This window comes from Prionailurus bengalensis, chromosome A3, assembly GCF_016509475.1.
Source record: "Prionailurus bengalensis isolate Pbe53 chromosome A3, Fcat_Pben_1.1_paternal_pri, whole genome shotgun sequence".
In the NCBI taxonomy this organism is placed as follows: domain Eukaryota; kingdom Metazoa; phylum Chordata; class Mammalia; order Carnivora; family Felidae; genus Prionailurus; species Prionailurus bengalensis.
In genome coordinates this window covers 72,708,791-72,733,385 of record NC_057354.1, presented here as the reverse complement: position 1 = coordinate 72,733,385, position 24,595 = coordinate 72,708,791, and the positions used below count along the sequence as shown (strand labels likewise).

The window sequence follows — 24,595 nt, the reverse complement described above, 5'->3', positions numbered from 1 at the left end:
TTAGCCAGTCTGGTGGGTGTAGTGGTACCTTACTGTGGTTTTAATTTGCTTTTACTGAGGAGTAAGGGTGTTGAGTACCTTTACATTTGCTTATTAGTCGTCTGGATGTTGTCTTCTGGGAAGCGCCTACCCGAGTCTTCTGCCTTTTTTATTGGGTTGTGTCTTTTTCTTTCTGATTTGAAGGAGTTCTTATATAATTTGGATATGAATACTTCGTCAGATGTATGTATTCCAAATATTTCATTGGGCTTTTCACTTTTAGTAGTGTTTTATTGTGAATAGAATTTCTCAATTTTAATGAATGCCAGTTATTAATTTTCATGTAGTACTTCTTGTGTTCTTCAGAAGAAATTTTCTTGGACTGCATTTTGAAAAATGCTGAGACAAGAACCATTTTCTGGCTGACAAGAACTATTTCCTGGTTGACAGAGAAAATAAAAGGTTTCTTTCTGAGTAATCCCCCTAACATCTCTCGTTTTGTCAGCAGTTCTACCTCCTCTAGGAATCCCCCTGTTTGTCTCTTTTCAGCATATTGAATTTGGGGCTCTGAATTTTACGTTCCTAATGTTAATAAGCACATAGTTGTCTTTCTACTGCGGTAAATGCAGTGGGCTGTAGCTAACTTCTTTCAGTGACTTAGGGCAGTATTTCCCAATTTTTCCACAGAAGTATCCTAGCCTCAGAGGTGAGTGAATGCAGGACCTCAGGGGTATCTAGCGTTCTGGCCAGACCTGAAGTAGCCACTGAAAGCAAGGGACGTCTTTGAACTCTTCTGTGTGTGCTGCTTTAGGAATATATTTAGGAATATAGCTTTCATTTGAAAGTAGCATTTAATTGATTGTACCTTTCACTCCAAAATTTAAAGTGACATTGAGGGAGGCTGCAGGAGGTTATACCATGTTTATTCAGCTTTGAAGTATCTCAGGTAGCCCCAGGCTTAGGGTTTTTAGATATTGCCTTTACTAATCTGTTTACCAGTCCAGTGTGGTTAAGAAACTTGCACAGTAATTACTGGTAGAGGCAAAACAGTATCTCAGGTCTCATTGCTCTGCGTCCCATACTATCTGATCAACAGAGTACTAAGGTGAAATCACGGGATTATACCTTGAAACAACAGAAAAGAGCTGAATGAATAAATAAATACACAATAGTCTGAGAAAATGAAAAAGTGTGTTTTTAGTGGACCAAGAATTTTGAGGAATTTCTGGGAGAGAAAAGCAGTTAGATATTTTACTTTATTTTATTTTATTTTATTTTATATATTAAATTTTATTTAAATCCAAGTTAGTTGACATAAGGCATAATAATGATTTCAGGAATAAAATTTAGTGATTCATCACTTACATATAACACTCAGTGCTCATCCCAACAAGTTCCCTCCTTAGTACCTATCATCCATTTAGGCCATCAACCCACTCCTCTTCCCTCCAGCAACCCTAGTTTTCTGTATTTAAGAGTCTATTATGGTTTTCCTCCCTGTTTTTATCTTATTTTTCCTTCCCTAGATAGCCTAATTTTAGAAGTTAAGTGTAAGTTCAATTTGATCTTAGCTATCAGAGAAGTGCTAGAGATCATATAAGGAGTATTAATGTCATGTTTTCTGTTCATTTATATATTTGTCTGTCAAGTGGTCTTCCTCAAAGGATTTTAGGATTTTTAAGTGTCCAGTCATTTGTTCTAAGTAAGTTTTTGATTACTTAAGTTTTTGTTACTTAGGCATCCCTAAAATATTCTGTAGTCATCCTTCCTTTTGGGGATGCTTTTTCCTTAAATTTGCTTGTAGTTGATGCTTTTGATGGCCTTGGTTCCCTAAAGTTAAAAGTACTGAAAATGTGTAACTTTGAGGTAAAATACTGTATTATTTTGGGTAGTAACTTAATTTTATTATAATTATGAGTTAACTCAGGAACACATAGTGTAAGTTATGTAACTTGCTGTATTGTTACAGGATTCTAAGCAAACTATTATGTATTCTTCAAAGATTCTGTGGTTAAACAGTAAACTTCTATTATCTGTACTCTCTTGTTCTATTTTTTATATTGTGATATGCTGCTTTTAAATACTTTTAGGAGTTATAAACTGATGATTCTCTTGAATGTGCCCTTGCTTAATAAAGGGAAGGGGACAGAGAAGCTCCTTTCAAGGTTACTTATGATCACAGGCCAGTTAAGAACAAACAACAATAAGACAGCAGTGTTTTTAATTGGTCATTGAATGTTGATGAGAATTCAGTTATCATTATAAGCCTTTTGTTAATTATTATTGGGTAGTCTCTTAATTAAATACAGAATAATTCTTCCTACATAGCAGTAAGTATAAAATGCTTAACATCAAGGACATTTGAAATTAAGGTATCACTATATATATATATATATATATATATTTTTTTTTTTTTTTAAGTTTATTTTGAGAGCGAAAGTCTGAGTCTAGGAGGGGCATAGAGAGGGAAAGAGAGAATCCCAAACAGGTCTGCACTGTCAGCACAGAGCCCAACACAGGGCTTGAACCCACAAACTATGAGATCATGAACTGAGCCAAAGTCGAACGTTTAACTGGCTGAGCCACCCAGGCGCCCCACATATTTTCTTTATTGTGGCAAAAAGCAATAATTTTATCCTCTTAACAGTTTTTAAGTATATAGTACAGTTTCATTAACTATATGTACGTTGTTGTACAACGGATCTCCAGAACTTTTTCATCATGTCTCCTGTACCCGCTGAATAACTCCATTTCCCTGTGTGCCCCACCTCCACTTGTTCCTGGCAACTACCATTCTGTTTGTTTCAGTGAGTTTCATTGTTTTAGATACTGCATATATGTGGAATCATGCAGTGTTTGTCTTTTATGATTGGCTAATTTTACTTAGCATAATGTCCTCAAGGTTCCTCCATGTTGTAGCATATGACAGAAATCTCTTTTTAAAAGGCTTTATAATCCATTGTGTGTGTACGCGTGTGTATTCCACATTATCCTTATTTATTCATCCATCAGTGGACATTTACATTGTTTCTACACTTTGACTATTATGAAAAATGCTACTGTGAATATGGATGTGTCACCATACTTCTTTTTGAAGGCTGTATTGATTTTTTTTTTTTTTGCAGATATATTCGACTTTATGGGAGAAAATTTAGCAAAGAAGATCATGTTCTTTTTATCAAGTTATTGTATGAGCTGGTATCAATTCCAAAACTGGAAATCAGCATGATGCAGGGATTTGCCCGTCTCTTGATCAACTTGTTAAAGTAAGTAAATTTCCTGTGATTTCTGCTAACATTTTTTGGTTTGTTTCTTCAAGGTTTTAGGGAATGAGAGCTAAGTGTTCTTTGGTAAGAAGACCCAAGTCCCAAATTTCCAGTTAACAAAAAGATTGCAGAAAACTCTATCATAAGTTTAAGCTATATGTGTTAATTAATTAAAATTCCATCTCCTCGATGAAGCCTTCTGTTTTGTCGCAGACACTGAACTATATGTTACCTAATGTTTGTTTAAACTAGTTCTCTTATATATGTTGTAAGATCCTTGAGAAGACATGGATCATTTATTCTTTTCTTATTCCTGGAAATCCAGAACAATGCTGGAAACATTAAGTACTCCATCAATGACATGGAAAAATAAGAAATTCATTGGCAATAATGGTGGCACAAATGTAAATGCCCCTTTTTACCTGGTGCTCTTTGAGATGTGAGCAGCAGTAAGAATCTGGTGCATTGTTCTTCCTACTGGTGCGTTCTACCAATGAGTTGCCATGGATGGGGAAAAGCAAGGCCCACCAGGATGACAGCAACATTTAACAACTGTCGTCCTTGTGTGGTAGCGGTAATATACAAACAACTGCACGTGAATATATGCATATATGTTTACTTTTTTTTTTTTAATTAGGAAAAAGGAACTTCTTTCAAGAGATGATTTGGAGTTACCTTGGAGACCACTTTATGACATGGTGGAAAGAATATTATATTCCAAGACAGAGCACCTGGGATTAAATTGGTTTCCTAAGTAAGTATTTCCTTCAAGTACTTCTTTGGGAGCACTTGCGCCTTTTAGGATTTGGTCATAATTGATAAATAATTGGGTTATTTGAGATAAGCAAATACACATTTCAATGTGCTCATTACTATGAAACTTAACTCCTAAAACAATTTATTGCCTTCTTTAAACTATAGCTGAAGTTGCAGTTATGAATTTCCCACCAGGATATCTGATCACTAATATTACCATGTTGAGCAAAGAAAACAGATTTTTGTTTGAAATCTTGAATTTGTCATTGAAAGTAATACACATTTGGTATTCTTTATTATATATCCACATGTATTTTAATACTGCAAATAAAACAAATGCCTTGAGAAGAGGAGGTTGGTATATTCCAGGAGACACCCACATCACAATTAGAGAACCATTAATTTCAGTGACTGTTCGTGAATGTAAGCTATTCAGATGCACGACTTCTTGATTTAGACATACGAGGATTATGAACCTCTGACTAATTCTGCCTTCTTGTACATGCCTCCTAGCTCTTCCAGATCTCTAATTTTGGTGTGTTCTGTATTTTATTCTGAATTTATGGAGTACAATATGATGATCTGTCCTTTTTGGTTAATTAATAGTGATTTTAGATTTGATCTAGCTCTTTTCTCAGTCTTAACATGTTTGGCTTAAAGTACTCAAACTATTTGTGATTGAGGTTTATTTTTTAGGAAAATTTCTACAGTTTTCTTCAATTTATTTTTTCTCTACTGCTTGTCATACACATATGTACTCATTTCCGGAAGAACACCATTTTATACACTTGTATTATTTTCCTCTTTCTTTTTTATAAATTAAGTCTTTAAAGATTTGTTTCTGTTGTTTCTCTCTCAATTCTAGGCATGTTTTCATTATTTCATAACTTCTTATAGTCTCCCCCTTTCAGTTCATTTAATCCACCACTCAGCTTCACCACTCAGCAGTCTTTGTTACACCCTTACATAGAATTTTCTGAAAAATGACCACAGATGGTAGATTTTAAAAGATTTTCAGGTCATAATTAAATAGCGAAATGAGGGGCGCCTGGGTGGCGCAGTCGGTTAAGGGTCTGACTTCAGCCAGGTCACGATCTTGCGGTCCGGGAGTTCGAGCCCCGCGTCAGGCTCTGGGCTGATGGCTCAGAGCCTGGAGCCTGTTTCCGATTCTGTGTCTTCCTCTCTCTCTGCCTCTCCCCCGTTCATGCTCTGTCTCTCTCTGTCCCAAAAATAAATAAACGTTGAAAAAAAAATTAAAAAAAAAAAAAAATAAATAAATAAATAGCGAAATGATGTAAATGAAAAGAAGTTTTGAAAAATGACTATAGGTGATCCTGAACTTAGGCCCTAATTGGTTTTTGGACGGTGGTCACAAACAGAGTGGTAAGAAATCATTTCTTTCCTAAAGATTTCATGGGTTAAAACAAGGAAACCCATTTCAACCATAAAATGAACAGAATTCACCGTGAAACTAAGTGGTACATCATTCAAATATATTTTTATAAATATTTATTATGAAAACCCAAAATTTAGCATAAAAGCTTTGTTACAAAGGTTCCTTTTGAGTATTTCTGCTGGAGGAAATATGGCACGGACTAGATTGACTGGGTCTTCTTAAAATATGAGGCCATTTAGGCTTTCACTAGAATCAGCAATTTCAGGGAACTTTAAATGATGTTCAGAATCAGTTATCTTTTTGAAAATTTTCAGGCTGATTGTTCGGCTGCCTCAGAAAAATCTTTGGTAAATGATAGAGGAGAGAAGGCTATTTATTTCTTCAGTAATTCTTTCTTCTAGCTCCTGGGTGACTCAGTTAAGCGTCCAACTTTGGCTCAGGTCATAATGTCATGGTTTGTGGATTCAAGCCCTGCATCCGGCTCTGTGCTGACAGCTTGGAGCCTGGAGCTTGCTTCAGATTGTGTCTCCCTCTTTCTCTCTCTCTGCCTCTCCCCTGCTTGTGCTCTTTCTCACAAAAATAAATTAAAAAAAAAAAAAATTCTTCAGTAAGTCCTTCCTGCAGTAAGTACTTCCTGCCCTGAGGTGTACCTTTTCAAAGACAGCTGCTTCCTTTTAAGTCTTGTGTGGTCGCTAATACTTATCTATGGCTTGCTTTCCTGGAAGTTTTGTCAGAACTTATCACACTTAGTGTCAGTCAGTGCTTATAGTTCCTCCCCTGCATCTTGATACTGTACTTATTATTACCATGTCTTTTCCTGAATCTTCCCATCATCTTTGCTCTCATGGAAACCTTCTTCCTTAAAAGTTTCACCATGAGGGCTGTATGGGTGGCTCAGTCGTTTAAGCACCCAACTCTTGGTTTTGGCTCAGGTCACGACCTCACGGTTTGTGAGTTCAAGCCCTGCATCGTGCTCTGTGCTGATAATGTGGAGCCTGCTTGGGACTCGCTCTTTCTTCCTCTTTCTGCCCTCTCTCTCAAAATAAATAAATAAACTTAAAAAAAGAAGTTTCACCATGAGTGTTCTTGGTCTTTTGAAGAAACATCATGTATTTGTTGAAATCTTTGCTTGGTTTAAAGCAGGCAGCATCCACTTTTGTATTCTGTAGTTAACTATTCTAAAATGAAATTCATAAGTACTATGACTTACCTATACTCTTTATCTGTACTCAGTGACAAAAATCAATATAAATAATTTGTTAACCATAAAATGATTCCCATAATGGGAAGGTAGTTTATTATAAAACAATATGTGTTTTGAATATGCATGCAATATTACGCGAAAAGACACAATATAGTATTGAGATTTTGCACCTACTTAAATGAGTAAGTTTGAATTTAAAAGCAAGAACATCAAAACATTTTGTATAGGGGCGCCTGGGTGGCACAGTCGGTTAAGCATCCGACTTCAGCCAGGTCACGATCTCGCGGTCTGTGGGTTCGAGCCCCGCATCGGGCTCTGGGCTGATGGCTCAGAGCCTGGAGCCTGTTTCCGATTCTGTGTCTCCCTCTCTCTCTGCCCCTCCCCCGTTCATGCTCTGTCTCTCTCTGTCCCAAAAATAAATAAACGTTGAAAAAAAAAAAATAAAAAAAAAAAACATTTTGTATAAGAAGTACAAGAGAATAAAAGAGCAGCATTATGAATGGACATTAAAGTAAAAACTAGCACTAGGATAAAGAATAACAAATAGGACTTACTTAAATATGACAAGAGAGAAGTAGCTTTAATTTCAGAGTACTAAGCTGGGGAAAAAGAAAGTATGATATTCTTACAGATAAGCTGGCCTTTTTATATAGTGTCACAATAATTCTTTATGTAATGATATGGAATAGTGTAGTTATTTGGTATCACAAAACATTATTCTTGAACATTATTACATTTGAAAGAAATAGAGGCAAAGGATGAATTGGGAAAAGAAATATTGATAAGCCATAGAAAATTTGTGCAGTGGGCTTCCAGTGACAGTATCAGTAAGATTGAAAACTAACAAGCAGTGCTAAAGTAAATTAGTAAATAATGTCAGTATATAATTTTTGCAGCATAAGTTGCTTTATGTGCCATACCAAAAAGGATGACAATAACATAAGCATTTAAAGTGTTTATTTCTTTTTGAGAGATAATATGAAGCTTTTTAACAGCAAAATTACTAATGAAATTCTGTGATGCCATGTTTTATATCTGCTAATTGCCAATGTAATGACAGTTGGTTCTAAACTGTTAAAATAGTCTTCGATCTTAGTTGCATATTTCACTCTTCATGCGTATAGCATTGGCAGATCGAGTTTTGCGGTTGGAATTGCTATGATAGTGTGATTTTTGGGGGAGAGGGCGGGGAGTAATGAATAACCCTAGGTAAAGTTTTCAAGAAATCAAAATACTTACTTCAGTTTATATGTTTATTATATTCCTAGAAGATTCAGTGTCTATTAAAACTTTACAAAAAATAATTAATGGTTAAAAACAGTTTACTTTTTACTTTACAGTTTACTTTTTTTAACTGGGTGGCTCAGTTGGTTAAGTGTCCAATGCTTGATCTCGACTCAGGTCATGATTTCAGGGTTTGTGAGATGAAGTTCCACATCGGGTTCTGTGCTGACAGCGCTTAGCCTGCTTAGGAGTCTCTCTGCCCTCTCTCTCTATCCCTCCCCTGCTCTCTCTGGCTCACTCTCTCTCAAAATAAATAAATAAACTAAAAAAAAAAAAAAAATCCCGTTTTTTTAGTTTCCAAACCAGTATTTTTTTTCCTGGACCAGTACTTTTCAAACTGTCCACTTAATTTAATACCTCCTCTTTCCTTGAGGCTTTGAGGTGTCTCTTAAAGTGGTCTGGTGTGAGAAATTTCTTGGAAATTTCACATGTTATTTTAAACATTGATATTGGTATTAGGCTTATAAATAATATTTTCAGGGGCACCTGGCTGGCTCAGTCAGTAGAACATGTGACTCTTGGTCTCAGGGTTGTGAGTCTGAACCCCATGTTGGGTGTAGAGATTACATAAAATTAGAATCATTCTTAAAAAGTAGTATTTTCGTAAGTAAAAATTCCTCCAATCTATATCTTGACTAAAATTGATGCCCCTGGAAGATGAACCATATTTGTTCTGTGGTTTGGATTGCTCACACCCAGGGGCTGTGTGTGCCATTGAATGGAGTACATATTGTGCTTTCTTTTTTTTTTTTCCCGATGTTTTTTTATTTTTGAAAGAGAGAGACATAGCGGGAGTAGGAGATGGGCAGAGAGAGGGAGACACAGAATCTGAAGCAGGCTCCAGGCTCTGAGCTGTCAGCACAGAGCCCGATGCGGACCTCGAGCCCACGGACTGTGAGATCATGACCCAAGCTGAAGTCAGACACTCAACTGACTGAGTCATCCAGGCGCCCCTGGAGTACACGTTGTGAAGTGTAGCTCTGTGATGCAGACACTTTTTAAAAATGGTAATGTGTTGTTCCAATTTAAAGGGATCACAAGAATACTAAGGATCTGGAACCACTTTTGAGGGGGATTTTGCTTGGTGAGAGGCAACTGTAGGACAAAATTAGAAACCTAATGTCTGTAAGAAAAGTAGAAGGAATTGTACTTAAAACACTTTTCAGGACTATAATTCTTTATTCACTTTCTCCAACTTTCTATAATCTTTTTACTGTTACCATCAGATATTTACCACCTTTTGAAAGGAATACCTATATACCTATATAGTTATAAAACCTCACCTTTGAAGGATTATCAACCTCTTTGGTTCTTGGACTTTGTTCGTCACACTTGCCTTTATCTTAAAATCAGAAATCTAGTAGTCTTAGTTCTTAGGCAGAAATATTAGAGAAACCAGTTGGAGAGCTATACAGCACTACTTTTTAGTTTCTGCTTCTTAGAGCTGTTCTATGTCCTCTGGATTTCTAATAGGGAATTATTTAAAACATTTTAAAATTCCGTTTTTTTTTTTCTTAACCTTCTGTTCAGTGTACTAGTATAGCAAGTATTTATAGTCCAGGGATAATGTTATGACTTCACAAACATTTTATTTCAGAAAACCCCTGAAAACCCTTTAATATGGCATGCTTTTGGAATTGGTATTTTTGCTTTGAGTATTTTCATCTTAGCTGTATTCTGACTCATTTTGAAACAGTTTTGTCAGCTGACTGCATGTGTTCATACTATTTTTAGAATACTATTTTTATAATCAAAAGTGAAAGGTTGCTTCATTTGTTAACTGTCTTTCAGGTCTTAAACTCATGTGCCTTATGTGTTTTTCTTTATTGAAACTACTGCTAAGGGTGCCATGCATGTCAATAGGATTTTAAAAGCGGGTTCTATTTTTTGGAGCAAGGATTATTCAGCTTTCTTCTTTCCCTTCCCCTTTTCCCTTATCTTTCTCCCTCCTCTTCTCTTTATTCCCCTCCCTTTATTCCTTCTGTTGTTCTGCCTTTATGCTTCAGGGGCAAGAGACCATTTTCATTCTTCTCTGTTTCTCATTTCTACTGGAGAAACAAATTGTAGGATTTTGTTATTTGATAAATCAAAATTGGAAAGGAATTCAGTAGTTTGAACTTGATAATAGTAATGTAAGAATCACTTAATGATTATATTACAAAAGAAGCATTTGAACCTTAGGGGCCTAGTTTTATAAAATAGTGTCCCCCACACTTAATTGGGGCAGCATCTTGCAAGTTACTAATAAAGGCTGTTACTACTAACAAGGTATGGAGGAATTATGCATAAATCAGCTTTTACAAATGGGCACAGACAATTCATATTTGAGTAGATACATGTGTGTAAATTTGTTTAGTCTTGTCACCATCAGTTTGATTTTTGTGAGTTGTTCAGTGTTAAAAGGCTTACATATTTGCATCATGAGCAGTTTGGGCCTAGATAACTCATTTACTTTTTTCAAAATATATTTTTAAGATCTATTTTTCTTTCATATAGATCATTCTCTAAGGGGATCGTAGAGTATTAAACATTTCCTTTTTTTAGTATGTTTTTTAAAGTTTATTTGAGAGAGAAAGAGAGCGCATGGAGGCAGGGGGAAGGGGGAAGAGCAGAAAGAGAGGAAGAGAGAGAATCCCAAGCAGGCTCTCTGAGCTATCAGCACAGATCCCAGAGGGGCTGGATCTCATGAACTGTGAGATCATGACCTGAGCTGAAATCAAGAGTCAGATGCTCAACTGACTGAGCCACCTAGGCGTCCCTAAATATTTTCATTTTTCATATTAATCTGCTTCTGAAGAAACTTGATTATTTCCCTTTTTGGTGCTTGTTCTTGGTGGCTTTTGTTTCTCAATTAATCTGACAAAGGACCGTTTGATTTGGTGCTCTTATCCCCAAGATACAGCTAAATCCTCTGTTCCCCCTTCAACACATGGAAATGACATGTTCTTACTCTGCTGGAAGTTTCTTGACACATGTGGCTATATTTATAAACTTAAGTTATTATCTGCAGCTCGAGAATGATCTCTAGCTACAGAATTTAACATGATAATAAAATGATGAGAGCAATTTCTTTGAGGCCCCGTTGAAATTTAAAATAGTTTATGGTTATTTTGTTAATAAGCAGCAATTATTAATAAGGTAAATGTAGTGATCATTTACTTATTTGAGTCAGAGTGCATGAGTGGGGGAGGAGCAGAGAGAGAATCTTAAGCAGGCTCCATGCCCAGTGTGGAGCCCAGCTTGGGGCTTGATCCCACAACTGTGAGATCATGACCTGAGCCAAAATCAAAACTCAGATGCTTAACCCACTGAGCCACCCAGGCATCTAGATGTAGTGATTTATTAACATGGTATTTGAGGAATATTCTATTTGCTCTTTTAAAAATACTATTTTTACTTTTATTTGGAAATGAGAGAATAAATAGTTGATTTTATTTTATTAATGACTTTGGTAGTGTGTTCCCAAAAGTTGTATCTGTGTTACAATGATTTTTCTTTAGAAGCATTTAAAAATATTTAGTTCACACTGATTAGGCTTATCATCACTTTCAGGAATTATGCGTGTTCTTTTTACTTATGTGGTCAGGATTATTACAACTTATTAGTACTAGCCATGAGGCAGACTTCTTTCTTTAAGTATTTATACCTTTCTTATGGTATTATCTTGGCCCTCATTTTGTGTGAAGTGGCTGTGAAAAATGAGTACTGACTCATGAAACTATGCAATATTAGATTTTTGAAAGATTAGCTGTGAGATGAATAGTGTTTGATGGTTGTATTTGTTTAGATTTAGAGAAAGCAGGTAAAACTGAGTTTTTTAGGTTAAGTGAAGTACATTCTTCTTTTTTTTTTTTAAGTTTATTTATTTGGAGAGAGGGCATGTGCATGAGTGGGGATGGAGCAGAGAGTGAGGGAGAGAGGATCCCAAGCAGTCTCCATGCTGTCAGTGCAGAGTCAGACATGTGGCTCGATCCCATGAACCTCGAGATTATGACCTGAGCCAAAATCAAGAGTCAGACTCTCAACCAACTGAGCCACTCAGGTGCCCCAGGGAAGTACATTCTTAAGAAAGAAAATATATAGGCAATTATGGTTGAATTATAAGGAGGTTAAGGCAGAGGTGTGTAGAATAAGCCAGTGTTATAATTTCCCAGTTCATTTATTAAAAAGCAAATATAATTCTGAAGCTAAATTTTAGTTCAAGAATTGTCATGTGAAGCTAAAAATACCTCTGGCTATGGACATTCCACACTACTTTCAACTTGAATATATCATTTGCTGTACATTTCTCTGGTTTAAAAGTGAATATTGTTCTGATAATTAGGTAAGGCCAAGGAGGTAGGAAACCTTAACCGCTAGGTTTATGTAAGTCCCCTATCTCAGTAACCAGTGTAACTGGAAACTAAGGTTTTTGGCTTTCCTCAAGCTTCTCTGTTACATGTTTGGCCCTTAACTTTATTAATGTCATAAATAATCATAAAGAGTGAGGAAATTGTGGTCCATAGAGGAAAATTCATACAGTCATTGGTTGAAACTGGGATAAGAGCTCAAGAACTGGGACCAGAACCTTACTTTCTGCCCTAATAAATAGGGTGGGAATTGGGGGAAGAATTTCCTATTTTGATGTGGTCTCCTAAATCATAAATTAACAGTTATTCAAGAGGCAGTAAATGTAAAAACAAAATGAGCACAAAATTTTAGTTTTTAAGGAGATTGAAAATATAATTTATTTTGGCTAGTAAGAAATAATAATTATAGTTAATACTTTTTGTGTTTAATTCTGGGCCAGATAACTGTTTTCTTTATAATACCTCATTGAGTTTTTATAACAGCCTTCCGAGTGGTAGGTATTATTACTATTATATAGCTGGAAAAACTGCGGCTATAATATTGAACTGATAGTAAGAAACATAACTGGTAATCAAATTTAGATCTGTGTGACTCTAAAGCGCAAGTTGTGAACCATTGCATGGTATACTATGGCTTTCTTTTCAACTTAGCATGCTTTTTCTAAGAGAAAGTAGGTTATGAGAAAACTCATCCAAAGCTTATTCCTTCTGTTAGAGCCCTTTTGATTAAAAAAAAAAAAAAGTGTTTTGAATTGTAATCACTTTAATATTATAAACTCCAGCATTTGGGAAAGTACATAGTGATTATTCACTCCCTCTAAAAATTAGTGAAATATAGTCTAGTAGCATCTAGCCTTAACCTTTTATTTTATTTTTAAACAGAAACATTGTTCCCTTCATCTTGAGAGATTACAAGAATCACAAAAGGTCACTATACAGATATCACAGGTTAGAGAGATTGTACCCTTTTCTGGATAAAGAGCATGAATCCATTGGCACAGTCCTTATATATATAAAGAGGGGTTGAAATTGATTTTATTTAGAGAAACTAAAGCACATTCCCACATACCCTATTCCTCTAATGAAGTGAAGTGACAGCTATCAAGTATTATAATTAACCTCCTTCTGAAGAGTGAAGGGAACTGGAGAGAGCAGGTAGTTATGTAGGCTTTTATGACTTGCTTTTGAGAATCATTTTTGATGTTATTTGAAAGTTTGGTGGAATAGAAAAATTACCAGTGAAAATAACAGGTTTTCTGTGTTGTACTCTCAAATGAGTTGCCACAGAAACAGTAAAATAAATGTAAAGTTAACATGAACACAAACTTTAGGAACTGGTAGAATTACAAATCTTCTGCTTATTTCCTTGGACAGACACTTTACCATTTTAGAATTATCTTTTTAAAATCTACATTTAAGTTGATGCACTAGGAACTAGGTGTTTCTTTAAACCTTGGCTATAATTTATTTCTAAATGGAGTTCTTCAGTCCAGACTAAAAGAAGATCCAAAGATCTGTGCTTTTTGTTGCTCTGATAGAAAATGTCCATTGAGTTTTGTAAAATAATAAATATAAATATGCATAAATATATATGAACCATAGCCTTGGTATAAATACTTTGGAAATGCCCGGAAATAAAAATCATAGTCGTGGTCTTCAGGGAGTTTAAATGTAGTCGGAGAGTTTACCTGTTTTTTTTAACCAGGCGAACTTAGATACTCTCTAAACTAATAATTCTGTGTTTCTCAATTGCTTAGGGTTTTTTTTGTGAGAGAAGGTAGAATCTCTCCCTAATACTCAAAGAAAATGTTCTATGTCTTTCTCACCATATGGTCCTCCTTTTTATTTTAGAATGATGTGTTGTAGCCTGGTTTCCTCTTCAGTTAATTTTTTTCTGAGTAGTTTTGAAATTAAAGAGGATTTCTACAGCTTCTAGTAATGAAATGATAGTTCTCTCTCTTGGTTGTATAATTGATTACTTGTGCTGAGTTTGGTTTGTGTTACCCCTTGGAATTTCTTTATAGATTAGTTCTTAAGCTTTCAGAGAAGTTGGATAGACTTCTGGACTTAAGAATTTCAAGAAGCTTAATGAGAAAATGTCAGGTGGAAGCACTGCCTGAAAGTTACCCCTTCCCCCCATAATTTTTTTCTTTGACGTTTGGAGACTTGTTTTATTTACTTGTACACTTCATCCTGTAAATAGTCACACATTAATTTTAAAATTCCAGTCCAAAATTACCTTGTGCCCTTTGTTTTGCTTATTTGCATTATACCTCTTTTGACAGTAGTCTAATTAATTTAAATATTCCATTCTGTCCATGTGTGTTTAAATGACTACACATTGGCCTTTTCATTAAAACGAACATTTCTTATGAATCCATATAGAAATATTTAAGTAGCTGGTCAAAAAGATGGCTGTTGCTATTTTCGATAATTGTTAGTAACCTTGTAGGGTTATAGAATTCTCACCACTTGGTTATAGAAAACTAGTTTCTGGCAGTTGCTGATATGAGCACACCAGATTTTGTCTGCTTCTTGTGTTTCCATGTAAAAGCACTTCAATTAAAATAAAAATTAGTATTTGAAGTTTTAAGCCGCTGAGCATACTTCTTGATGTGTTGTTAAGTACGGTCATTGCTGCCTACTTTGTAAGGATTGAAAATGATTTGTCCTTTTCCCAGTTTTCTTCCCTTTGGTTTACAACAGAGAATGAGCAAACTGAGGGCAAAGGAAAGAGTAGGTTACAGAGTTTAGATAGTTAATCCTAATAGTTCTGTCTGTATGAAAGAGGAGCAGTTATTGCACGTACACAGATAATATTTAAACGTATGAACATATCTTCGAGATATTTATTAATTGGATTAGATGTGTTCTTAAAATACAGCAATCTAATTTATCAAATGGCTTTCTTCCCCCCCCAGTTCTGTAGAAAGTGTTCTCAAAACACTCGTGAAAAGCTGCCGACCGTAAGTAGCTTCTCATTTTATGAAACCTCTTGTTATTTCTTTGGGCTTTTTCCCATTCTTAGTGTGCTTTGAAGAGAAAATTGAAGGTATAAATAGTTTCTAACACTGTGATGTTAGTCACTGGGCACAACATATCATTTTCAACTCTTGAACTAAATTATTTAGCTTTCATTTATAAATTTAGAAATTTTTAAGTGATGTGGGTGTTCCCCATTATAAAGTAAGATTGCCATAATTTATGTATAATTGTCTTTATTTGAAAGATTTTCCTAGAGTATCATTACTCAGATCAAAAATATTTTCCAAAATGCATATTGTAGGTATTGCATCAAAATGTGAGTAATAATGAAAAGGTGTTCAGACATTTTTAAAAGTATTTTTTAAAAAAAAAATTTAATGTTTTTTATCCATTTTTTGAGAGAGAGAGAAAGAGACTGGGCGCAAGTGGGGGAGGGACAGACAGGGAGACACAAAATCTTAAGTAGGCTCCAGGCTCTGAGCTGTTAGCACAGAGCTCGACGTGGGCTCAAACTCACAAACCCTGAGATCATGATCTGAGCCGAAGTTGGATGCTTAACCAACTGAGCCACCCAGGCACCCCTGTGTATTTTTTAAAGTAAAAGACATTTTTTTAAAGTTCTCTTTCAGTGGAACATACAGAAATATTCCATATTCTTATATTTAAAGATGAATATGGGTTGAATTTAGTTTTAATCAACTAAAGTCCAAGTCTGTGGACTTGAAGTGTTTTTTATCAGGGTGTTCTTAGACTGCTTATCCTGATATATATGGATGCAGTGAATTCTTTTGAATAGAAATCCGTATTTTGCCATATTCTTATGAGTTAAAGTTATAAATGATTTTATAAATCAGATATTTATTGCTGACCTACTATCCTACTCAGTCTTGGGCAAATGTATTTTTAAGATATAGTCTCCCTTTTAAGATTGAGGCTTAAGATTTAACCTGAGTCATAAGCCACCGATGAGCAGTGTCATTTTGAGCAAGGCACTTACCTCTTAGTCTATGTTTCCTAACTGGATACTTGATCATCACTGGGGTGCTTAGTGGTTTTTAGGTTCTTAGGTAATTCATAGAACACCCAAGCTTTTATGTTGGATTACTAAACTAACAGTTGACTCTGAAAGATTGGAAAGGAGAATTGGTGTATGAGATCTTTAAAGGCAGGATATATTTTGTGTGTGGTTGTGTGTGTGTGTGTGTGTGTTCTAACCTGTAGCACAGTGACCTGGCACATGGATGCTTGATGAACCCAAAGAAGTATTACTGGAAGTGTAGTTCTATTTTTCACATAAAGGAATGAAGTGTGATTCTAATTAATACAGATGGACAAAAGATATAATAGGATTAATAATGTGACTTGTAGGGCAAACCTACAGGTGTATTTGAAAGGGTTTCCTAACTTTTTTGGCCATACTCAAATCGAATTTGTCATATACTTTTTTTGTTGTTGTTATTTTAAATCCCTTAATGGACATTTAGTAATTATACATGGGTCCTCTTTTTCCATTTACCTTTGTTTTGTGTATGAATGCACACGTCAGATTTTAATTTTGTGAATCTTCTCTACTCCAAGGGCTCTCCTGCCCATTTCCTAGACTTGTAAAATATTAGTACCTGTAGGACCAGACTGTCTAGTCTAACCTGCTCTTGTATTACAAGAGAGCTCTGTGGTACAGTGAAAGGAAATGGTTTGTCCGGTGTTCTCTTTCTCATGTCACTGATTATCCATATATATAGACTGGATTTTCTGACTAAATTTTTTTCTTGTTGCTATTACATAGCACACAGGAAGGGAAAAACTGCAAGAAACATGTATGTTTATATTTATAGGTTATTGAGAGTGGCAAAATGTGTTTAAGTTAACTTGACATTTGTAGTGTGTGTGCTATGCCTTATAAAATCCATCCCCCCTCCCCCTTTTTTTGTCAGCCACATGTTGATGTTGTAGAATGTTTTTTTAAAGCACTGATTAGGTAAATGAAAACCTTCTTTTTCATTAGATACTTTCCAGCAGATGCCACAGCTGAGATGCTAGAAGAATGGCGGCCTTTAATGTGCCCTTTTGACGTAACAATGCAAAAGGCCATCACTTACTTTGAAATATTTCTTCCTACCTCCCTTCCTCCAGAACTTCATCATAAAGGTTTTAAGTAAGTATATACATATCTTAACAAATTATAGAATAGAGCAAGAAATAGAGATGTATAAGCAGACCAGTAAAGCAATTATAAGTAAACAAAAATTTACTAATTCAGCCATTATGTTGATTATACTTGAAGTGTGTGAAGGGTGAAACAATTAAACATAAGATTGTAAATGAAGAGAGAATAATGCTTGTATGTCAAACAAATAAGATGAGGGCTTTTCCTGGCTGGCTCAGTTGGTAGAGCACGTGACTATTACTGATCTCGGGGTTGTGAGTTTGAGTCCATGTTGGGGGTAGGTAGAGCTTACTTAAAAATAAAATCTTAAAAAAACAAAAAAGGAAAGATGAGGGCTTTAATTTAAGAAAGCAAGAGAGAAAGAATAAAAAATGCAAAAAGGAGTAGAAAGTATCAGTAAATAAGCAGTGATAAAAATGTTAAATTGTGTGGAGTTCAGGAAAAGGAAAAGTGTTTTTATAAAACTTGGTTTTATTCATCACTTGTAGTTTTTCTTGGGCCTTTCCTATAATTTTTTTTCTTTACTTGTTCTAGTCTTAGCACTGCTTTTACGAATTTTTTTTTTTTTCTGGGGTGGCTCAGTTAAGCGTCCAATTCTTAATCTCAGCTCAGGTCTTGATCTAAGGGTCATGAGTTCAAGACCCGCTATGTTCTGTGATGAGCATGAAGCCTACTTTAAAAAAAAAAAGAGAACTTTTTTTTCTAGATGACTATAGGTATAAAACAAGTGCTAGAATGAAGAAATTTAGACTGTGCTTTTATGGAAAAAAGAAAAGGTATGAAAAAAAGACTGGAAGGAAATAGGTATTATTACTGTGTTGTGGATTCATGCTTACTCCCCAGTCCCTCCTCCCCATATTTTCTATAGTGAGATGCCAAATCTTTTATTTCTTTCAAATCAGAAATTTTGTATTTAGCTGTATATTGATGAAATGTTAATTCTCATCCAGAAATTCTAAAAGCATTTCTTTGACCTTTGTAAAGATTGGTGAATAATATTGCAGCACTTTCTTGCCCTGACATCCTCTTCTGTTTAATCTGAGATAATTCCCCCACAATAATTTAGTTCTACCTAACACTTCGTGACTCATTCTTTTAGGGAACACTTATTATAGTGGTAGTTAATGGCATAATTACTAATTGGCTTATTAAAAAACAGAATGCAAGGGAGAGTTGCAAGAATAGATAGTAATAGGAAAATATTAAAGGAGAAAGGGAGGAAGGAGACACTTGTAAACAGTGTTAGATAGGGGTGGTCAGTAATTATTTAACAATGAAGTAGGGGGTTGATGAGATTACTCTTTTGGCATAAGTGTATTGGAAGTGGAATATTCAGAAAAAATAGTTATTTGTTCCATTAAGTTTGTACATTGAGTATTATTTTTTCTAGGTTGTATAGTTATCAGTAAGAATAATAGATTAAAAAAATACAAAGGATACCTGGCTTTGAACCACTTTCTATAAATCACTTGCTATTCATAACACCATTTTTCTTCTTCAGACTTTGGTTTGATGAATTAATTGGCCTTTGGGTTTCAGTGCAAAATCTCCCACAGTGGGAGGGGGTGAGTATCCTATTTTTTTCCTTCTGACAGTATATATCAGATCATTTGATAAGTAACTTCACTTCCTAGAATTGGCTCTTGGCAGTGTTGTAATTATTTTTTGTTTGTTTTTAAATTCTGTTTGCTGTTTTCTAACAGAAACAGACACTTGTTTGTTTTGTTTTTATCAATATCTAGAAGCATGTGCATGTATTATGAAATGTAAGACTCTGCTTTTGTACCTTCACTGGCACGTTGTTAGAAACATTGTGGATGTTTTCTTTATGCTTATTAGATTAAAATGTCTTCTGTTTGCATTGTGAATGATGCTTTGTCATTTCCCTTTTAATAAGCATTTCAACTACAGTTGATTTAAGATGGTGACAATCAAAACTGAAATTTGGAGATTTTTAAAAAATGAGCCATAAACCATGTATTAAGTTGTGTTAATGATGATAGCTGAGAACAACAAATGGATAAGGGGTGTGACTGACACTTATTAATAACAACAAGTGTACTTACTTAATTGTCTTTCTTTTTTTACTTTCAGCAACTAGTAAATCTCTTTGCTCGATTGGCTACAGATAATATAGGGTACATAGATTGGGATCCATATGTACCAAAGGTAATTAACATGTGAACATACAACATACAATAGCACTGATAGCACTTTTTGTGTCTTTAAGAAGTGTGTTTTGTATGCTAATTGCTAAAATTTTTTTGACCACTAGTAAAAACATAAAGTTTTCCGGGATAGACCATTTATTTTAAAAAATTAATTGGTTCATATTAAGGTATCAGAAATGTATGATTTTTGTCTTGCTTACGCCGGACATGAAATAGAAGTTTCAGAGTGAGTAATTTAGGAAGTACAAAGTGTATTATTCGGGGTCTTAATTCATACCTTCCAACAAATTTTGGGTATTGTATTTGATTCCTATTCTAGAGTGTTCTCCACTTTTTATGTCACATTTTCCTCGAGCAAATAAAGCTAGAGTGTCTTTAGGTGCAGTGTTCTTAACACTGCAGCTTCTGTTTTGTTTCAGCTGCCGTAAATCCAAGAGGGCCTGCATGGGGTGTACAGGTGATTCTGATCCACACCTTGACTGTAGAGCAGGGAGGCAGAGCAGCAAACATTAAGCTTACTGTTTACCTCTGCTTGTGCTGTCCAGTAGAAACTAAAGAAGAAAAGTCATTTTCTTCTACATTTGGGCTCCCTATCTGTTACTAATGACAGGTTTTAAATATAAATTATTAAAATGCAATTAAGATTAAAATGCAAATTCTTGGGGAAAAAATCAAATCAGTGTTAGAATTTTGAAAGGGAAAATAACTCACTAGAAGACAAGTATTTGCATTTATATCTCATTTGTTTGTTTATGGGTTCATGGATACAGCTGTTTCAGATTCATACTCCTGTGACCTCAGTGTCATTTAAGAAAAAGCAAATAGGGGTGCCTGGCTGGCTTAGTTGTTAGAGCATGTAGCTCTTGACCCTCAGTTCTGTGTTGGGTGTAGCTATTACTTAAATAAATAAACTTAAAATAATAAAACATTTTAAAAAGTAGATCTTCTATGTAAATTTTATGGAATATAGCAGTATATAAAACTGCCAAACAGTATGTAATTTTGCTTAAAAACTGATCCAGTGAGAATACATGCACCAACACTAATATATATCACTTCAGTTATTTAAGGAGTTACTTGATACCTATAAATATTTATTCTTAATTCTTTTTTTCTTTTGAAAGATATTTACGAGAATTCTGAGAAGCTTGAACCTCCCAGTGGGAAGCAGTCAAGTGTTAGTCCCAAGATTTTTAACAAATGCATATGATATAGGACATGCTGTAATATGGATCACCGCCATGATGGTTTGTAACACATTAGTTCTTCTAAATTTTGTGTTAACCATGTAAAAACATAAGCCTATATTAGTATCGTAGTTGGTCATTTGATTCTTCGATATTTTCTGATGTAGTAAGCTAGTGTTTCTCAGACCCAGAATGTAGTCGTAACACACCATTTATAAATCTCTCTAGCCAATGAATCCTAAAAATAGAGTCAGGGTTTAGAGTTTTGAGAGATTTAGAATGTCTAACAATCTCACAGATGAAAGGTCAAGTTGATAATGATAAATGTGGGATTAGAACTTGGGGTTTTGCATATGCTCAGTACTAATGCATTCAGTGTTGAAGATGGCATTGAACACAAAGCTAATTAAATAAAGTAATCTTGGTGAAGGGAGAAGTATGGAGGATTACTTTACTGACATCCTTGAAGGAAAGTAAAAATATATCCACATGCTTGGATTTCAGTGTCCTCTTCCAAATAAGAATATTAAAACAATTTCATACTGTAATTTTCTGGATTGTCATTCATTCTCCTTCTACAGCTCTCTCTTTTTAAAATTATTATTCTGTGTTTGATATTTTTCCCCAGGTTATATTGTTTCGTTGTTTTTTCTGTGGATAAGGCAGGATGGTTGTGAGAAGTTTAGCTCTTACATTTTATTCTTAGATTAAAAAGAGAAATTCAGGGGCATCTAGGTGGCTCAGTCAGTTAAGCATTGACTTTGGCTCAGGTCATGATCTCACAGCCCAAGGGATAGAGTCCTGTGTCAGGCTCTGTGCTGACGGCTCAGAGCCTGGAGCCTGCTTCAGATTCTTTGTCTCCCCTCTCTCTCTGCCCCATCCCTGTTTGCTCTCTCTCTCTCAAAAATAAATGAACATTAAAATTAAAAAATGAAATTCATTCTCCCCCCGTTTTTGCAATTTCATTATTAAATAGGAAAATCCTATTTTCTTTATAATACTCCAAATGAGTAAAAACATCTGGATGTTTACTATGTTATATCAGCAATTTTTTTTTTTAGGAGCAACAGAATTATATCATGATTAGTATCAACTTTATTTTAGTTCATGTTGCTCTTCTTTCTCATACAGTTTTTCCCATTGACATGTTTATTTTGTGTTAGATATGAATATTGAATATAATTAAAAAAGCTAATTATTATGCTAGGATTTTGAAATTTTTGTTGGTTTTTTTTTTTTGTTTTGTTTTGTTTTTTTGCTATGGAATTATTATGGTCTCTTTAGCTGTTGACCTACTCTAAATTGGGAACATGAACGTGGATTTCATTTCAGCAGGAAGACATGTTCCTCATGTAACTGGACAGTCTACCTTAGGTCTAGGCTGTTTCTTGAAAGATCATCTTGAGAGAGAGAGAGAAGGTTTCAAGACCAAGCTGTAGTTCTTTATCCTCAGGGCTGTTCAACTTGATAAGATTGAATACTAACTTTTTTCCTCATTTTTCCCCCAGATCATATTGTTGTTTGGTGTGTTTGTTTGGGTAATAGATTGAGAAAAAACTATTTTTCCTTTGAGTCAAAATGTCGTCAAGGGCACCTGGGTGATTCAGTTGGTTAAGCTTCCGACTTTGGCTCAGGTCATGATTTCACAGTTCGTGGGTTCGAGCCCTGTGTCAGGCTCTGTGCTGACAGCTCAGAGCCTAGAGCCTGCTTTGAATTATGTGTGTGTCTCTCTCTCTCGCTCGCTCTGCCCCTTTCCTGCCCGTACTCTGTCTGTCTGTCCGTCTCTCTCTGTCTCTCTCAAAATAAATAAACATTTAAAAAAAAATTTTTTTTAAATGGTCACATACCACAGGTTTAATCATTTGAAACGTTTAGGAGTAATAATAAAATATTTGAATCCATTTATGTAAATCTCACATCTTCATTTCCTGCAATAAGAAATTCACTTCTCAAATCATTTAAGGAATGCTTTTTATGCCTGATGTTAGCACTCTTGGTTATTTTAAGACTCTCTTACTGACAAAAGTTTTTTCACTGCAGAAGAGTAAAATATGCCGATACCCTAAATTGAAAGATGTCTTTGCAGTTACCTAATTTGGTTTCAGTAGGTTGCCCTTACTTTTAGTAGAGTGTTTTGAATTGAGGATTGTGGAAAGTTTACTAGCAAATCGTTTTTGGCTTTTATTTGGAGGTAGAATTGGTTTTTCTCATCAAGATGGATGTGCACCATGTTGGAGAGTTATATGTAGGCTTGGGCCTATTGATCCCTTCAATTTTCCAGGGTACTGAGGGTACTGATATTTTTATTCTTTTATCTGAATAGGGTGGACCAAGTAAGCTAGTACAGAAACACTTGGCTGGTTTGTTTAACAGCATCACATCTTTTTACCACCCTTCAAATAATGGGCGCTGGCTGGTGAGTATGTTCATTTTTTTATTGTAGGGTTTGGAACTTTTTAAAGTTATGGTCACACATAACTATCGCCTATTATGCAACCTATAATACTATTTCTGTCCTTCATATAAGTATAACTTTTGGCTATATGTAGCTGATTAAGTTCAGACTAAGATACTGTGTTCATAGAACATAAAAATAAGATAATACTGGTCCAGTAGCTGGTGACAAAATGTCACATTCTGGTAATAGAAAGTACAGTCAGTGTGGTTTTTGGTTTTGGATTTTGTTTTCTTTCCACATTGCCTGGTTAGAATAGTTTTTCATGTAATGGAAGGTTCATCTGGTGCTAGAAAATAAAATTGACATTTGAGGGGTGCCTGCATGGCTCAGTGGGTTAAGTGTCCTGCCTCAGGTCATGATCTCACTGTTAGTGAGTTCAAGCCTAAGAGATCTCCGCATGGAGATCAACATGGAGCCTGCTTGGGATTCTCTGTCTCCTGTCTGCCCCTCCCCTGCTTGTGCTTGCTCTCTCTCAAAAATAAACCTTATTTAAAAAAAAATAAAATTGACATTTAAAACAAATATTTATTATTATCAGTAATTTATTGATAAAGTATTTTATTCTATCTAGTTATGCTATGCAGGTGTTTGTAATAGATTGTAAGAGCTGTTATTTTAAGAAATTTTACTTGGATTGTAGAAAGGAACCATAACTATCTGTGTGGGAAATCAAACCTACCTTGGACTTTTTGCTTCTGTGTCCCCAGAACAAGTTAATGAAACTACTTCAGCGGTTGCCAAACAGTGTTGTTAGAAGATTGCATCGTGAAAGATACAAGAAGCCTTCTTGGTTAACTCCTGTGCCTGATAGCCATAAGCTTACTGATCAAGATGTTACAGACTTTGTACGATGCATTATTCAACCTGTCCTCTTGGCTATGTTTAGCAAAACTGGTAGTTTAGAAGCAGCACAGGCTCTGCAGAATCTTGCACTCATGAGACCTGAGTTAGTAATACCCCCTGTACTTGAAAGGTAAGTGTAGCTTTACATGTTTGGTTGAAGCCTTGGCCGGCCGTTCTGGTTATCTCTTCCCTCTACTCTGCTGTTCTACTTAGTTGTCTTTTCTGTGGCTCTCTTTTGCTCTCTTGCTACTTATTCCTGTTCCTAGAGGAGAAGCAAGGCATTTTAACCTAATGATTGGTAGCTTGATAAAGGTTTACTGAAGAGAAAAGAAAATCGATACTAAATGGATAAAATATTTTTGAATTATTGGCAAATTTTAGTTTCTGAAGTTTGTGCTTAATAAAGTAAGGGTGCCGGGTGGGCTCAGTCGATGGAGCATGTGACTCTTGATCTCGGGGTTGTTTCAGCCCCATGTTGAGTATAGAGGTTACTTAAAAATAAAATTGTTTTAGGAAGCAAGCAAGCAAATAAGCAAGCTCTGACTGCTTT

The 24,595-nt window shown here is 35.2% G+C and overlaps 1 protein-coding gene across 2 annotated transcripts in view; it reads left to right on the top strand.

Moving 5' to 3' along the window:
* The window catches only part of PSME4 (proteasome activator subunit 4), a 100,198-nt gene that overhangs the window by 16,787 nt on the left and 58,816 nt on the right, over nucleotides 1-24,595 (top strand). Inside the window, exons 2-11 of one of the 2 annotated variants that reach the window (XM_043603381.1) lie at nucleotides 3,105-3,245; nucleotides 3,883-3,999; nucleotides 13,117-13,182; nucleotides 15,156-15,200; nucleotides 17,225-17,374; nucleotides 18,888-18,951; nucleotides 19,481-19,555; nucleotides 20,682-20,804; nucleotides 23,068-23,160; nucleotides 23,910-24,175. In XM_043603381.1, the coding sequence (XP_043459316.1) occupies nucleotides 3,105-3,245; nucleotides 3,883-3,999; nucleotides 13,117-13,182; nucleotides 15,156-15,200; nucleotides 17,225-17,374; nucleotides 18,888-18,951; nucleotides 19,481-19,555; nucleotides 20,682-20,804; nucleotides 23,068-23,160; nucleotides 23,910-24,175 (1,140 nt within the window). The remainder of the gene's footprint in view (nucleotides 1-3,104; nucleotides 3,246-3,882; nucleotides 4,000-13,116; nucleotides 13,183-15,155; nucleotides 15,201-17,224; nucleotides 17,375-18,887; nucleotides 18,952-19,480; nucleotides 19,556-20,681; nucleotides 20,805-23,067; nucleotides 23,161-23,909; nucleotides 24,176-24,595) is intronic. The other variant, XM_043603382.1, reaches the window with a different exon arrangement.